This window comes from Barbus barbus, assembly GCF_936440315.1.
Source record: "Barbus barbus genome assembly, chromosome: 33".
Classification (NCBI taxonomy): Eukaryota; Metazoa; Chordata; class Actinopteri; order Cypriniformes; family Cyprinidae; genus Barbus; species Barbus barbus.
In genome coordinates, this window is record NC_136761.1 from 3,785,638 (window position 1) to 3,800,144 (window position 14,507).

Genomic DNA, 14,507 nt, shown 5'->3' on the forward strand with positions numbered 1-14,507 from the left:
GTCCTCGCTCTTTGAAAGACCCATAATTCAGCTAAAAGCTATTTTGTCTTGAGATGTGCTCATTAAAATCCAAATGAATGTCATATTTGCTAATTCCGTCAGATACACACAGATGTTATTATGCCTCATATCTCCTCTAGAGGCGCTGTGCGCGAGGAAGAACTACCGTAGAAGAAGAAGACTGTGGGCGCCGGCGGCAAACAGAAACGAAATACATTTACTTTTATTCTCCGGACTGTAAAAACTACCCAACATGGTTCAAGAGTTTCATGTACTGAGATGTTTTTCCTGCCAAACATTTCAAGTACAGCAGGTAACTCTTTCTTATATCTTTTTTAGTTCAAAATTAAACCGTTTTGTGTCTGTTGTAATGTTATCTTAGCTGTTAAATCACAAACGCTTGACATAAATCACTCTTAGTAATCCACTTAACGTTATTTAAAATTAATGTCAGCTTCTCTCCCCTTGTATTCAGATTGTGTACATATTAGGTTTGGATTGACTATATATTTTAATTCATCTATTGAACCGAGATCTTTTGGCTAATGCTGTTTTCAGTTGATGCGTCAACAAAACGTCAATAAATGATATTTGTATCACATCAACCGTCTAATTATCCCAATATGACTTTGTTACTTTTAATTTTTTTTTTTTTTTTGTTGTTGCTGTACCTAATATCCAGATGAATGTCGAGTTGAATCAGGCGATTGTTTTTCTCTTCTAGGTGAAGAAGAGTGAGAAATGGACTTGTAAAGTGTGCGGCGAGAAGCAGTCATTGATTAAGGTCAAACTGAATCAGTCCAGTGTCCAACTTAGCAATTGTGTTGCTAAATTTAGCAACTTTTCTGCCCATGCAACTTTTTCTTCCAAAAGCACCTAGCAACACATTTAGCTATTTTGAAAATGTATTTGGCAACTTTTGATAAGTGACTCAAATGATAAAAAGGAACATTTACCATTTAAATTACACAAAAAGAGACAAACAAAGATGCCTAGTAGTGCACACATTACTTGAATTAAGGTAGCTGCTGTTTGCAATGGTTTAATTTAATAATAATAGTAAAAAAAAAATCATAATTTAATAATTGTTCATTTATGATACACTTTGGTAGCTTGTGCTTGTTGATCAGTTGGTACACAGTAAGAAAAATATCTAGAAAAATGGAAAAGGTACTAGTAATTTTCCAGGACATTATCCTTTATCTGCTGTAACCCAAAAACACAAAATACAATACGTAATTAAAAATTCAGGTAAAATCCTGTGGAGAAGTCAATACAGAGAATTCCTTCATATTAACAGTAGATTGTGCCCTATTTTACAGACTTTTCTTGAAGTGTAGCACACTAACTACTAGTAAATAAAACACTAGGGTTCTTGTTTTCTTTAAAAAAAAAAAAACCTTTTTATGTGTACTGCGATAGGCCAACCAAGACTTGTCATGGCACTTGCATGTTGCTGCTCTTTTGTTGGTTTTGATTGTTTCTATTGTCCTCATTTGTAAGTCGCTTTGGATAAAAGCGTCTGCTAAAAGACTAAATGTAAATGTAATGTACTAATACACTGCTTAAATCTATAACTGTTCAGAATGTGTAGTTTTACTTTTTTACTAGCTAATAAAAAAACTTGTTATTCAAAAACGTGTACGTTTTTGAAAATGTAATGTATTTAAAAACAGTTATTTACATTTTAATGTTATATTATGCATTTGTATTTTACGAGCCAATCTAAATTATCATATAAAATGTATTTTTTGCTGAGATTTGATGTCGCAACGTCATTTAGCAACTTTTAGCAACAAATCAACCTTCCTTTAGCAACTTCCCTATTGAAAAATAGTTGGCAGCACTGGCAGTCACGGCTGTTTGATGTGTTGTGTGCAGGAGTTTGGTCGAGGCGGCGCAGCTGACTGCAGAAGGCATGTCCAGAAGCTGAATGCTCTGCGAGGACAGATGCTGGAGGGGAACAGTGAAGAGCTGCCGTCTCAGCAGTGAGCAGACCGTCAGGAGTGCCACAGTCTCTTTAAGTTTCAAAAAGTCCTGAAACCTTAACCCTAAAAGGAGCGACGTATCCTGGGGGATACAAACATTTGAGAAGCTGTGGGGAAAGGGTGTTTGTTGTGAAATAATAGTGTTGTGATATTTACTTTGTTACTTTGTTTCTATATTCCTTGTTTAGCTTACAGGAAGCATTTAAACCTGTTTGCCCGCCTGTAGTGGGAAATCTACTCACCCTCTGATAAAAGTTGGTCTAGTTCACATACACTCCCCTGAGTCCCCTCCAAAAGTATTGGGACAGTGAGGCCAATTCCTTTATTTTAGCTGTAGACTGATGAATATTCAAAAGATGAATATCAGACCAGAGATTTACATGCTGGCTTTTATTTCCATGTATTTACATCTGGATCTGACACACAACTTGTCTTAGAAGATATCACCTTTTGTTTGAAGCCACCCATTTTTTCATGTGAGCCCCTGATGAACTCCTTTGTTGTTTTGGCAGTGTGTTTTTGGTCATTATCTTGCTGCATGATGAAGGGTCTCCCTAGAAGTTTGGTTGCATCTTTCTTTAAATTGGCAGACAAAATGTTTCTGTAGACTTCTGAGTTCATTTTGCTGCTGCCATCATGTTACATCATCAATGAAGATTAATGAGCCCGCCACAGAAGAAGCCATGCAAGCCCAAGCCATGACATTACCTCCAGTGCGTTTCACAGATGAACTTGTATGTTTGGGATCATGAGCAGATCCTTTCTTTCTCCAAACTTTAGCCTTTCCGTCACTTTGGTAAAGGTTAATCTTTGTCTCATCAGTCCATAAAACTTTGTTCCAGAATTTTTGAGGCTCATCTCTGTACTTTTTGGCAAATTCCAGCCTGGCCTTCCTATTCTTCTTGCTAATGAGTGGTTTGCATCTTCTGGTGTAGCCTCTGTACTTTTGTTCATGAAGTCTTCTGCGAACAGTAGATTGTGATCTCTTCTCCTTCTCCTGCCCTCTGGAGGTTGTTGCTGATCACACTTGCAGTTGTTTTAGGGTCTTTCCTGACAGCTCTCACAATGTTTCGGTCATCAACTGCAGATGTTTTCCTTGGTCTACCTGTTCGATGTCTGTTACTTAGTACACCAGTGGCTTCTTTCTTCTTCAGGACACTCCAAATGGTTGAAAAGGCTATATCCAATGTGTGTGCAAAGGCTCTGATTGATTTTCCTTCTTTCAGCTTCACAATTGCTTGTTTTTCACCCATAGACAGCTCTCTGGTTTTCATGTATGTTACACCTCTTAACTATACAGGTCCTTCTCAAAAAATTAGCATATTGTGATAAAGTTCATTATTTTCTGTAATGTACTGATAAACATTAGACTTTCATATATTTTAGATTCATTACAACACAACTGAAGTAGTTCAAGCCTTTTATTGTTTTAATATTGATGATTTTGGCATACAGCTCATGAAAACCCAAAATTCCTATCTCAAACAATTAGCATATCATGAAAAGGTTCTCTAAACGAGCTATTAACCTAATCATCTGAATCAACTAATTAACTCTAAACACCTGCAAAAGATTCCTGAGGCTTTTAAAAGCTCCCAGCCTGGTTCATTACTCAAAACCGCAATCATGGGTAAGACTGCCGACCTGACTGCTGTCCAGAAGGCCATCATTGACACCCTCAAGCAAGAGGGTAAGACACAGAAAGACATTTCTGAACGAATAGGCTGTTCCCAGAGTGCTGTATCAAGGCACCTCAGTGGGAAGTCTGTGGGAAGGAAAAAGTGTGGCAGAAAACGCATCACAACGAGAAGAGGTGACCGGACCCTGAGGAAGATTGTGGAGAAGGACCGATTCCAGACCTTGGGGGACCTGCGGAAGCAGTGGACTGAGTCTGGAGTAGAAACATCCAGAGCCACCGTGTACAGGCGTGTGCAGGAAATGGGCTACAGGTGCCGCATTCCCCAGGTCAAGCCACTTTTGAACCAGAAACAGCGGCAGAAGCGCCTGACCTGGGCTACAGAGAAGCAGCACTGGACTGTTGCTCAGTGGATGAAAGCAAATTTTGCATGTCATTCGGAAATCAAGGTGCCAGAGTCTGGAGGAAGACTGGGGAGAGGGAAATGCCAAAATGCCTGAAGTCCAGTGTCAAGTACCCACAGTCAGTGATGCTGGTGTTGGTCCACTGTGTTTTATCAAGAGCAGGGTCAATGCAGCTGGCTATCAGGAGATTTTGGAGCACTTCATGCTTCCATCTGCTGAAAAGCTTTATGGAGATGAAGATTTCATTTTTCAGCACGACCTGGCACCTGCTCACAGTGCCAAAACCACTGGTAAATGGTTTACTGACCATGGTATTACTGTGCTCAATTGGCCTGCCAACTCTCCTGACCTGAACCCCATAGAGAATCTGTGGGATATTGTGAAGAGAAAGTTGAGAGACGCAAGACCCGACACTCTGGATGAGCTTAAGGCCGCTATCGAAGCATCCTGGGCCTCCATAACACCTCAGCAGTGCCACAGGCTGCTTGCCTCCATGCCACGCCGCATTGAAGCAGTCATTTCTGCAAAAGGATTCCCGACCATGTATTGAGTGCATAACTGAACATAATTATTTGAAGGTTGACTTTTTTTGTATTAAAAACACTTTTCTTTTATTGGTCGGATGAAATATGCTAATTTTCTGAGATAGGAATTTTGGGTTTTCATGAGCTGTATGCCAAAATCATCAATATTAAAACAATAAAAGGCTTGAACTACTTCAGTTGTGTTGTAATGAATCTAAAATATATGAAAGTCTAATGTTTATCAGTACATTACAGAAAATAATGAACTTTATCACAATATGCAAATTTTTTGAGAAGGACCTGTAAATGCAGTTTGAACAGGCAAAACCCAAATCTGAAACTGAGCGTAGACATTCAGTGCTAATTATTGTTTGAATAACCATTGTGATAGGACACACCTGGGCAACAACACACACCTGTCAGTCACATGTTCCAATGCTTTTGCTCGCATGAAAAATGGGTGGGTTCGAACAAAAGGTGATATCTTCTAAGACAAGTTGTGTGTCAGATCCAGATGTAAATACATGGAAATAAAAGCCGGCATGTAAATCTCTGGTCTGATATTCATCTTTTGATGTCAAACCCAAATGTTTTCAGTCTACAGCTAAAATAAAGGAATTGGCCTCACTGTCCTAATACTTTTGGAGGGGAGTGTATGTACACATGTTGGAGGGGACTTACCTGTTTAAAAAGCTGTTGTTCAGCATTAGCTTCTTGGATTTACATTGAAATTTCATGAATTAAATGCTTACATCTTTTTGTCTCTAAATGTTTGTATCTCAGGGGATACGTTGCCCTTTTAGGAGTATAAATCAAGATGTAAACACACACACATACATTTTATATATATATATATATATATATATATATATATATTTATTAGACTGTGATTTTGTGGCTTATGTTTTAGAAAATCTAATCTTTTTGTAATCTTGACAACTCATATCGTTGGAAAGATCTGACAGTCAAGGTTTCATATTTGGTGACTGTTTTTGTAATAGAAGTGATTATTGTGACAGAAAATGATTGATTTGTGACAGAAAACTGCATCAGAAAAATTCAATAGAGTTTGGGTGTAACCTAGTGGTCCAACGTATATTATAAAATATTTATTTGAAAACAAATTAGTATACTACATTACCTTTACTGTAAACTTAAACTGATAAAACTTTTTTTATACTTTATTTTTTTTTAAATACTTTCACTTTAGGAATAATTTGCTGTGTCTTCTTTAAAAAGACACCGACATTAGGTCTTTATTCCAAGTCAAGTCAAGTTTTGAAATCAATCATGAAATTGTATTATTTGAGTCCCAGGAGAATGGAAAATAGCAATACATTTATTTTCTGAGATCTCTTTATGGTTTTGCCATTTTTGGGGTTAAATATGCACATAGCCTAATGATTATATTTGTAAAAGTTGTGTAAGCAACTTGCACATTTCTTTTTTCAAGAATTTAATAATTTTATGAAATCAGTGTAGTTGTATCGCCCTGCCATTTTTGTCACCCCAAAAATATAAAACTGAATTTCAATACCAAAATTCAAAACAAGCCCATCATAGGAGACATATATTCAAGTCACTCCATGTATGAGTTGCATTTTTATGCAATGCATTTTGAGTAAATTAATGTTGCAAAAAGTGAGCATTATGTCATTGACCCTTTGACTAACAATGTTTTAAAGAGAATCGGATGAAAACTATGAAAACGAAGATGTTCATGAAAGTCTGGATCAAAATCCTGAATCAGAGGTAAAGCACCAATGTCCAATCAGTTCTTTTGTCTGCTGAGTTAATGGTTATCATGCAGAGAGAAATCGAGAAGTCACCTGTAGATCAATTGAGAATCAATACGTTTGCCAACAACACTGGCCTCATAAGCGTCCTCTCCTTGTAGCAGGAAGTGGATCAAGTCAGCCGCTGGAGTAAATACACTGATCAAACAGCTGAGGGTCCAAATGGACATGAAGATGAGGAAGAAGATGTGAATGTTTATACAGAAAGACACAGATTCAGAAGCCAAGGAACCAGGTACCACACAACATTCATACTTGCCAATAAAAGCATTTAATCTGTTCATAAGGCAATCTACTGTGGTTTTTAAAGATTTTAATTATTAATAAAGAATCTTAGCACAAAGGAATCATGAAAAAGTCTTGTATTTTCATATTGCCAAACAGCTTTTTTATTAATCATGTGAACAAATACTAATGTAATATCATCTCTTTTTCTGAACAGGAAAAGGAAGAAAATCTCCACTTCAAAGTCTTTTGAAAATAACTGTGAGGATGAGGAGTCATGGACGGGTTGTTCTGGGTTTAAGAGACGGCCGTATCAGGTAAGCCACTCAATTCACTTTAACACATCTGCAACAGTATAAAGACTCGTGTGCTAAGATGCCCTGTTCAAAAAACACCATTCCAACACAAACACTTCTTGTATCTATTGCAGGCTGACAGGAGGTTCAAATCATCGTGGAGTAAGGGATCGGCTTCCACATATTTCTCCTGTGGCAGGTCAGGTGATATGGAGCCGTGCATTAGCACAAATCTCCCATCATCCCGTCAGGCTGTTTGTTACCCTACAGCCTGCTCCAGTTCCACATACACAGCAGAGAACTCTGGTGAAAATAAACAGCAGTGTAACTCTTCACATAAGCCTCCAGCAGTTGAGGTAACCAAAGGTCTTCTCCTGCACAGCAACAGTCCTTCTGCTTCTTCTCGTCAGAAGTTTGACGAATCGAAGATTGAGAATAAGGACTCCAAATGGGATAAATTCCTCACAGTTGTCCCTGATCAGCAGGACGAGGAAGAGTATGACTATGAAGCTCATGATTCCTCGAATTACAGTGATAACACAGCAGTGGCTTGTTTCACAGAAGCACTTACAGACATGGGTGTGGATTCTGAAGAGTGCAGATATCCAACAGATGGAAAGACGGACAGTGGTGCTCTAGGGAGGCAGAAGTCTGTTGGTGATATTTGTGTGGATAGAAATGTATCCAGTCCAAACATCAGTCACAGCTCAAAGCCAGACAGTTTTGAAAACGCTGTCTGTAAACAGCCTACACTGTTTAAGATGCCATGTTCAAGCCTTTCTATAAACTCCCTGTTCTTTACCGATGAAGACTTTGACGACACATTTTGAGAAGTTGCATTCTATTTAAAAAGCTATTCTATTCACAAATTAAAGTTGCATGATGTTACCATATTCTCTCATTGGTAGTTAAACCATTCTCCACAGTCTTGCACGTATAAAAATCCAAACAACTTGTTTCTTTTTATTGTATTTTATTGTGGATAGAAAGGACAGGAATTTTAGAAGACCTACAGCAACATTAACCTGATTTCATCTTGTTTATTCAAACTAACAATAAAAATACCCCCAGGTTTCTGCTTTGCCTACAAACTCTTCTTTTGTAAATGCAAATAGAAAAATCATACAAATGTAGACCTCTACCTTTATATGTAATATGCATATAAAATAATAATAAAATAATCTTTATTACATGAGGTGTAATATTAATGACAAATGCTGAATATATTTTGTATAAAAGCCCAATAATGAGCTTAACTACGTACCAGTCACCTGAGTAATTGATATTGTTGATAACATTTACGTAAAGAATTTGTCATTGAAAAAGTATGGAAAGACTTTGCCAATAGAAAATAGGCCAGAAGTCTCAAACATTATTAGTGATGGCCCAGGTCTTCTTTATTCCTGCGCTCCTCTACTTCTGTGGGCCGGGTTTGGAGTACTGGATGGTATCCAGGGCAGCTCCGATGTCGAACTTCTTGGTGTGGAGCAGTCTGGTCAACCATCCACCCTCATCGGTGAAGCCCATGGAAAGCATCTGAGAAACTGACTCCACCAGCCTGGGGTCTGCATCTGAGGGAGAGGACATTAAAATTAGGATGCTTGAATTGATATGAAGTGGACTGGAATTGGCTACTGGCCATTGGCCCAATGACGCGGCACTGTACCTTGAGGAAGGTGTGGGTAGAGAGCTGCCTCACGTAGACCAGTGGGACCCTCGGAGACGCTTGTGCTGGAGTCGGTACTTAGCGGGACTGGAAGATCTGTCCCGTCCTGCTTCAACCTGAGGGACTGCAGCTCTCCTGTGGAGGGGTCCACCTCTTTAGAGCTGAGATGAGTCCATTCCTCATCACTGCCTTGGTCTTTCTGTCCCTAGGATAGAAGGAATGAACGTGAACCGAATGTAGCTTCTCTGCCTTTAATATCGAACTTCTAAACTTCTGCGTTTTTTGGCTTTGAAAACTCAAATCACAATCATGTCACAATCCTGTATACTATCAGGCAGGGGCATATTTAATAAAACAAATTCGTCCCCCGCACTTTTTCGGGCAAGTGTGTTCACGTAAAGGTCTTCAGTGACCAGTGTAAATATATCTAGATTTAAATTCAAAGATAGCCTATGCATGACCTGGCATTTTATTCGTATCCCAAATGAGATGTGAACATTACTGAGTGCTAAACACTCTCATGCAGTGCGTTTCATTCATACTCGAAGCTAGAGGGCGCTCTCCCGCAAAAGGACAAAACGGACTCATAAAAGTAATAACTTACAGCATGCAGGAAATCCCTATTATGGACAAAGGCATCCAGCTATCGCTGTAGCTAAGCTGAATAAAAAAAAAAGACGATACAGGCACACGATTGCGACAATATATGGTATGTGTGTTTTTCAAGTCATCTCCAGCTAATAAAGTATCTGAATAATGCAGTGCTAACTGACATAGCATTTATTACAGTGGCTTACAGAAACTAAAAATATATTTTCTTCCTTGTTATGTGATAAAAATGAAAAAAAGTAGTATATTTACAAACCATAAAACTGCAATTAGGTAAATTTAGAAAAAATTACAAACGCAATAAATAATTCAAATTATTGGTAATTGTCCAGCAATTTATTTGATTTTTTTAGTCAATTAAAAGTAAGAGAGAAGAAAAAAAAAGTTTAAGATTTCTGTCCCCCTCACTTCTGAAATGATGGCTACACCCCAGCTATCAGGCATCGTAGAAATGCTTGAATATTGATTTACCTTTTTTCCCTCACTGATGCTCTCTTCAGTGGCCTCGTTTCCAGGACCAGACCCTCTGGAGAGAAGCCCTATGGAGCCACTCTCACTCCGAGCACTAGGTGGCCCACTGGAGGCAGGAGGAGTTGGTGTAACTTTGGTCCGCTTCCCCTCATGCTCAACATCGATGTCCACATCTATGCCTGGAAAGGAACAAGCATTTTTATTTTGAAGGGTTAGGCAACATGCCAAACAAAGAAGTATCTGGATGGGGTGTTAGAAGCAAATGTTTGGGAAAGGCCAAAAGTATCAGTAATAAACCCAAGAAGGGAACTTACCAAGGGGGCTCAACATGGCCGCCACTCCCTCTCCAATGTTCTTTAGGTACTCCATATTAGCCTGGGAGGAGTCAGTAGCACCTGTAGATGATGATAGTTTCTGTCAGGGAAAAGTTGGTCTACAGCATTGTAACAAATTATTCTAAGCTCAGATTTCATACATATGTGACTCTGGACCATAAAACCAGTCAATATTTCAAAATTGAAATTTATACATCATCTGCAAGCTGAATAAATAAGCTTTCCATTGATGTATGGTTTGTTAGGATTGCACAATATTTGGCCAAGATATAACTATTGAAAAATCTGGAATCGCCTTTAAAGTTGTCCAAATGAAGTTCTTAGCCATGCATATTACTAATCAAGAATTAAGTTGATATATTTATGGTAGGAAATTTACAAAATATCTTCATGGAACATGATCTTTATCCTAATGATTTTTGGCATTAACGAAAAATCAATAATTTTGACCCATACAATGTATTTTTGGCTCCAGGGTCACATATGTCAACCAAACCAAAGTGGTCTATAAATGGGACATTAGCTGCATCCGAACGCTTAGGCAGTTGACCTGTTTGTGCACAAAGGTACTAACTGACCAGCAATCTCATCTTTAACTTTTTTTTTAACTCGATCACACAAGCCCTGTTGAGTTTATTCTATTTCGCAGGCAGCATTCTTCAGCTTTCAGACACAATCAGTGTTTTATATTAGACCGTTTGATTGATGGTGTCTTACCGTTCTCTGTCATGTTTTCAGAAGCATCCTGGTTTTGCTGGACTCCAGATGGGCCTGGCTGAGCCTGGTTTTGGGCCTGAGCTTGAGCGTTTGCCCACATGCAGTGTCTCATTTTACGCAAAAACTTCCCACGAGGGAACCACTGCACACAAAAGATTTACTTGAATCGGTATGGTCAGATCATTTGGAAACCAAAATGTATTGTATGTAGTACAATACACACAGACACAAAAGCAGTAAAACAGGCATTCACCTCAAACATGTTGGCTAAGGGGTGAAAGATGGGCAGGAGAGCATGCTCCTTGTGGAGGCCTTTGCCCTGGCAGGAGGAGCACAAGTCATAATCGGGGCAAACGGTGCACTTGAAACGTGTTCCAGCCACCGGTCCTTCGCACCCGTCACAAGTCACCCCTGCGTGTAGCATTGGAAGGTGATGAGGATGAGGCCCCATGTGAGGTCCTCCTGGGGGACCCATTGGAGGTGGACCCATAGGATGAGCTCCTGGGGGGTTAAAGTGAGGCAGTGGGAATGGGAACCCAGGGATCCCATGAGGTGAGGGATCACGTTTGTGCTCCTTTCTTTCTGAAAAGGGAAGAAATATGAGAAAATTGCAATTAATTGGAGATGTTTGTGTGCACTGGAGACATTTAAATCACTCAAATGCCTCTTGCGTAAGAATCTGTTCACATTCTTTGAATGTATTGTCAATGCCATACAATTTTCCCATCAAAAGAGCTTGTAATACCTGTAAGTGGCTTTTACCATCTCAATAATTTAGAATGTCGTGAAAAAGTTCATTTTTTCTTATAAGTTATTTCAAAAAGTGAAACTTTCACATTTTAGATTCATTGCATGTAAAGTAAAACATTTCAAAAGTTTTTTTTTTAATTTTGATGATTAGAGCTTACAGCTAATGAAAGTCAAAAATCTCAAAATATTAGAATATTTACATTTGATACCACCTCAGCAGTGCCACAAACTGATCACCTCCATGCCACGCCAAACTGAGGCAGTAATTAAAGCAAAAAGAGCCCCTACCAAGTATTGAGTACATATACAGTAAATGAACATACTTTCCAGAAGGCCAACAATTAACTAAAAATTTTATTTTTTTTATTGGTCTTATAAAGTATTGTAATTTGTTGAGAAAGTGAATTGGTGGGTTTTTGTTAAATGTGAGCCTAAATCATCACAATTAAAAGAACCAAAGACTACTTCAGTCTGTGTGCATTGAATTTATTTAATACACGAGTTTCACAATTTGAGTTGAATTACTGAAATGAACTTTTCCATGACATTCTAATCTATTGAGATGCACCTGTACAGAATTTATAGTATTCAAGGCTTCAAATGCTAAGAATGAGCTAAAGAACCAATAAAAGAATGTCACGAATAATTGCAAAAACATCTTAATTAGTTCCACTATGGCCAGGCTGCTACTTCATATTCATGGGGTCAGTGGATGTTTAAGATTATGAAAATATGTACGAAGTGCCTTCATCTTAAAAAATGTAATCTTTGTATCCTTGCTGGTTTCTTCCACTTCTGAAAATGTGTACACATTATTTAAATTTCACAAAAATGTAAAGCCTAAAAAGTCAAGTGTAACCATGAAGCAAAAAGGAAGCAAGTTTTGTGGGGTTACTTCATTTGGCTTGAACTAACCTAGGCTTTTCATAGAAAGCTCATCTTTTTATAAAGAATACTGACTTTGACTTCTGAACAGGTAGCATGTGAGAAGCAAAGCTTTCATAAAATATGGCGGCGCAAAGGACACTTGCATGGCCAGATTACACACATAATATATAGAATGCACCTTTTTAATGATCTCAAAGTAAGTGCTTATTCAGAAGAAGTACCTAGTCATAGAGTATGCGATTTCAGACAGACCACACTGTAAAAAAAAAACTAAATTGGGGCAAACTTATAAGTTTAAGGCAACCATCTTCGGCAGATTTTTGAGTTCTCAACTCGTTGTATAAATTTAAAAAAGAAAGTAAGAAAACCCAAAAATCTGCTGAAGCTGGTTGCCTTAAACTTTTAGGTTTGCCCCAATTTTGTTTTTTTACACTGCAGTCATCGGGGTCTGTTGGTCTTTCTGTGATACTTCCAGTTTATAGTTTTCTTGTTACATGGCAACAAAATTACTTCTGATTTGTGCATTCTGATCCGGACTGAATTTCCTATGAAGAACTTTATTACTTTTTTACAGTCTCCAAACAGTTACACTACCCAGCCAGACAAATACATTTAATTCAAAGATTGATGTTCTTCATAGAAGAGATATATTACAGTTATTGTCTTTATGAAATGCATCTTAAATGTCATTTTGAGTAGCTAAATAGATCTGAACCATGACGAGCCTTTGCCTTTTCTGTTGCTGTCTCCAGTGGAGGGCAGCAGTTTCTACCATCTCTAACAAGTTTTTTTTTTTTTTTTATCAAATATGAATTTGTTGTGTACTGTGTCTTGTGTCTAAAAGGCACATGACAAACTCATGCCCAGTGCCTCCCATCTTGAAAGGAATAATCTAAATGCTAGATACGTTAAAGCAGCAGATGATAAATTATAATATATTCTTATGTTGGATTAAATTGGGGGCAAATAACACACCCACACAAAACTATGTAAACAGATATTACAGATAGTATCTGTGTATTACTTACGCTTGATGTAGACACGGAAAGTGTCCTCCTTCACAAGAGCCAGGCCCATCATTAGCTCATCATCAGAGGAGAAAGCAATCATGTCTCCATCATCATCTAGACACAAAGTCCAGAAAAACACTGGTTAATGTTATTGTTTTGGCTGTTGTTGTCCTTCCCTTCCTTTCTCTCTGTACAAATACTGGATATAACATTCAACACATGGTCATTTAATAGCACAGTGCTCACGTTACTTCGTATTGAGGTGTATCAATGCGCAAAGTAACAGTCTTGTCAATATTTCATTTTAGAGAGGTTTATGTTCCTAAATGTGCCCAAGTTGTATGTTTCTTTGTTGAATCTCATTTATAAAATTTCAGGTAGATAAATTAAACAATAAGAAATGACAACTATTATATGTTTGCATTAGCAATAGGCTACATAAAAAAAATAATTAAAAATTGATTTACCTTTATAAGACATTTGAAAGGGCGCAGCAGTCCCGAGACCGACGAAAACATCGAGCACTTTTCTCTTCAAATACTCAAAACTTGTTGAGACATCCTGATCCACGGCAAAGCGGCGGATCTCCTTGTTGCAGTCGTCCTTACCGAGAAGGTAAGCTTTCACTGTCATCGACATTGTAGCGAAAAATAGCGTCTCGGAGCGATCCTCTCGATGTGTTGCGCAGCAGAAAATGCGTTTGTTGAACACGGGACTCTGAGCTGGCTGCGCGAGATTGCGTTTCCTGCATCAGTACACAGTCCAGTATATAAGCCTCAGCGTCATATGCAAATCCGGCTCAGGCGAGAGCGTCATATGCAAATCTGGCGGTGCATCAGCCAATAGCTGAGGCGAGCGCGTCTCTGCAGGAGGGGATGTCTAGCGTCACAGCAGGACAGAGTTCATGTTGTCTCTGATCATGTGAGTCGTATTTCAAAACAGAGTGATCTGAGCAGTGACCTGGCAATATATGAGGGGAAATTCCCTCTGAACAGAGAATACAGCAGTGTCTTTAAGTCCCAAACGACAATAATAAACGTGTAATAATAGTGTGAATGTCACTAATGTCTAATTTTAAGACAGGGATGTCACACAAAAGCTTTCTTGCTTCTGCTATACAACAACAATAACAATGTTACAAGTTTTTTCCACATGCTTTTATGTATGCATTTATTTAAATATGTATATTTAT

At 38.3% G+C, this 14,507-nt stretch overlaps 2 protein-coding genes across 5 annotated transcripts in view; one reads left to right on the forward strand and one right to left on the reverse strand.

Annotated features, from left to right (window-relative positions):
• The window catches only part of LOC306853651 (sequestosome-1-like), a 117,831-nt gene extending 103,529 nt beyond the window's left edge, over positions 1-14,302 (reverse strand). Inside the window, exons 1-8 of one of the 2 annotated variants that reach the window (XM_079391208.1) lie at positions 13,783-14,302; positions 13,334-13,429; positions 10,921-11,249; positions 10,668-10,809; positions 9,930-10,010; positions 9,616-9,794; positions 8,536-8,740; positions 7,848-8,440 (exon numbers count right to left, since the gene is read on the reverse strand). In XM_079391208.1, the coding sequence (XP_079247334.1) occupies positions 8,283-8,440; positions 8,536-8,740; positions 9,616-9,794; positions 9,930-10,010; positions 10,668-10,809; positions 10,921-11,249; positions 13,334-13,429; positions 13,783-13,954 (1,362 nt within the window). In that variant the 5' untranslated portion in view covers positions 13,955-14,302 and the 3' untranslated portion in view covers positions 7,848-8,282. Of the gene's footprint in view, positions 1-7,847; positions 8,441-8,535; positions 8,741-9,615; positions 9,795-9,929; positions 10,011-10,667; positions 10,810-10,920; positions 11,250-13,333; positions 13,430-13,782 lie in introns of those variants that run through there. The other variant, XM_079391209.1, reaches the window with a different exon arrangement.
• Positions 154-7,957, forward strand: LOC306853653 (MRN complex-interacting protein-like). Of its 3 annotated transcripts, XM_079391215.1 has the most exons (7): positions 154-313; positions 725-784; positions 1,882-1,988; positions 6,238-6,304; positions 6,450-6,583; positions 6,791-6,890; positions 7,004-7,957. In XM_079391215.1, the coding sequence occupies exons 1-7, from the start codon at positions 254-256 to the stop codon at positions 7,697-7,699; spliced, it is 1,224 nt and encodes a 407-aa protein (XP_079247341.1). In that variant the 5' UTR covers positions 154-253; the 3' UTR covers positions 7,700-7,957. The 3 variants fall into 3 exon arrangements, with proteins under 3 accessions (XP_079247341.1, XP_079247342.1, XP_079247343.1); XM_079391216.1 differs by lacking the exon at positions 725-784; XM_079391217.1 differs by lacking the exon at positions 725-784 and having other exon boundaries at positions 165-313; positions 6,453-6,583; positions 7,004-7,955.
• Positions 14,303-14,507: the final 205 nt, after the last annotated feature.

Excerpts from the sequence above, each read along its gene's own strand:
- LOC306853653 (XM_079391215.1), top strand. The coding sequence starts at position 254 with ATGGTTCAAGAGTTTCATGTACTGAGATGTTTTTCCTGCCAAACATTT. Across the intron at positions 314-724 it reads AAACATTTCAAGTACAGCAG|GTGAAGAAGAGTGAGAAATG; the intron begins GTAACTCTTTCT and ends TTTCTCTTCTAG. Across the intron at positions 1,989-6,237 it reads GAAGAGCTGCCGTCTCAGCA|AGAATCGGATGAAAACTATG; the intron begins GTGAGCAGACCG and ends AATGTTTTAAAG.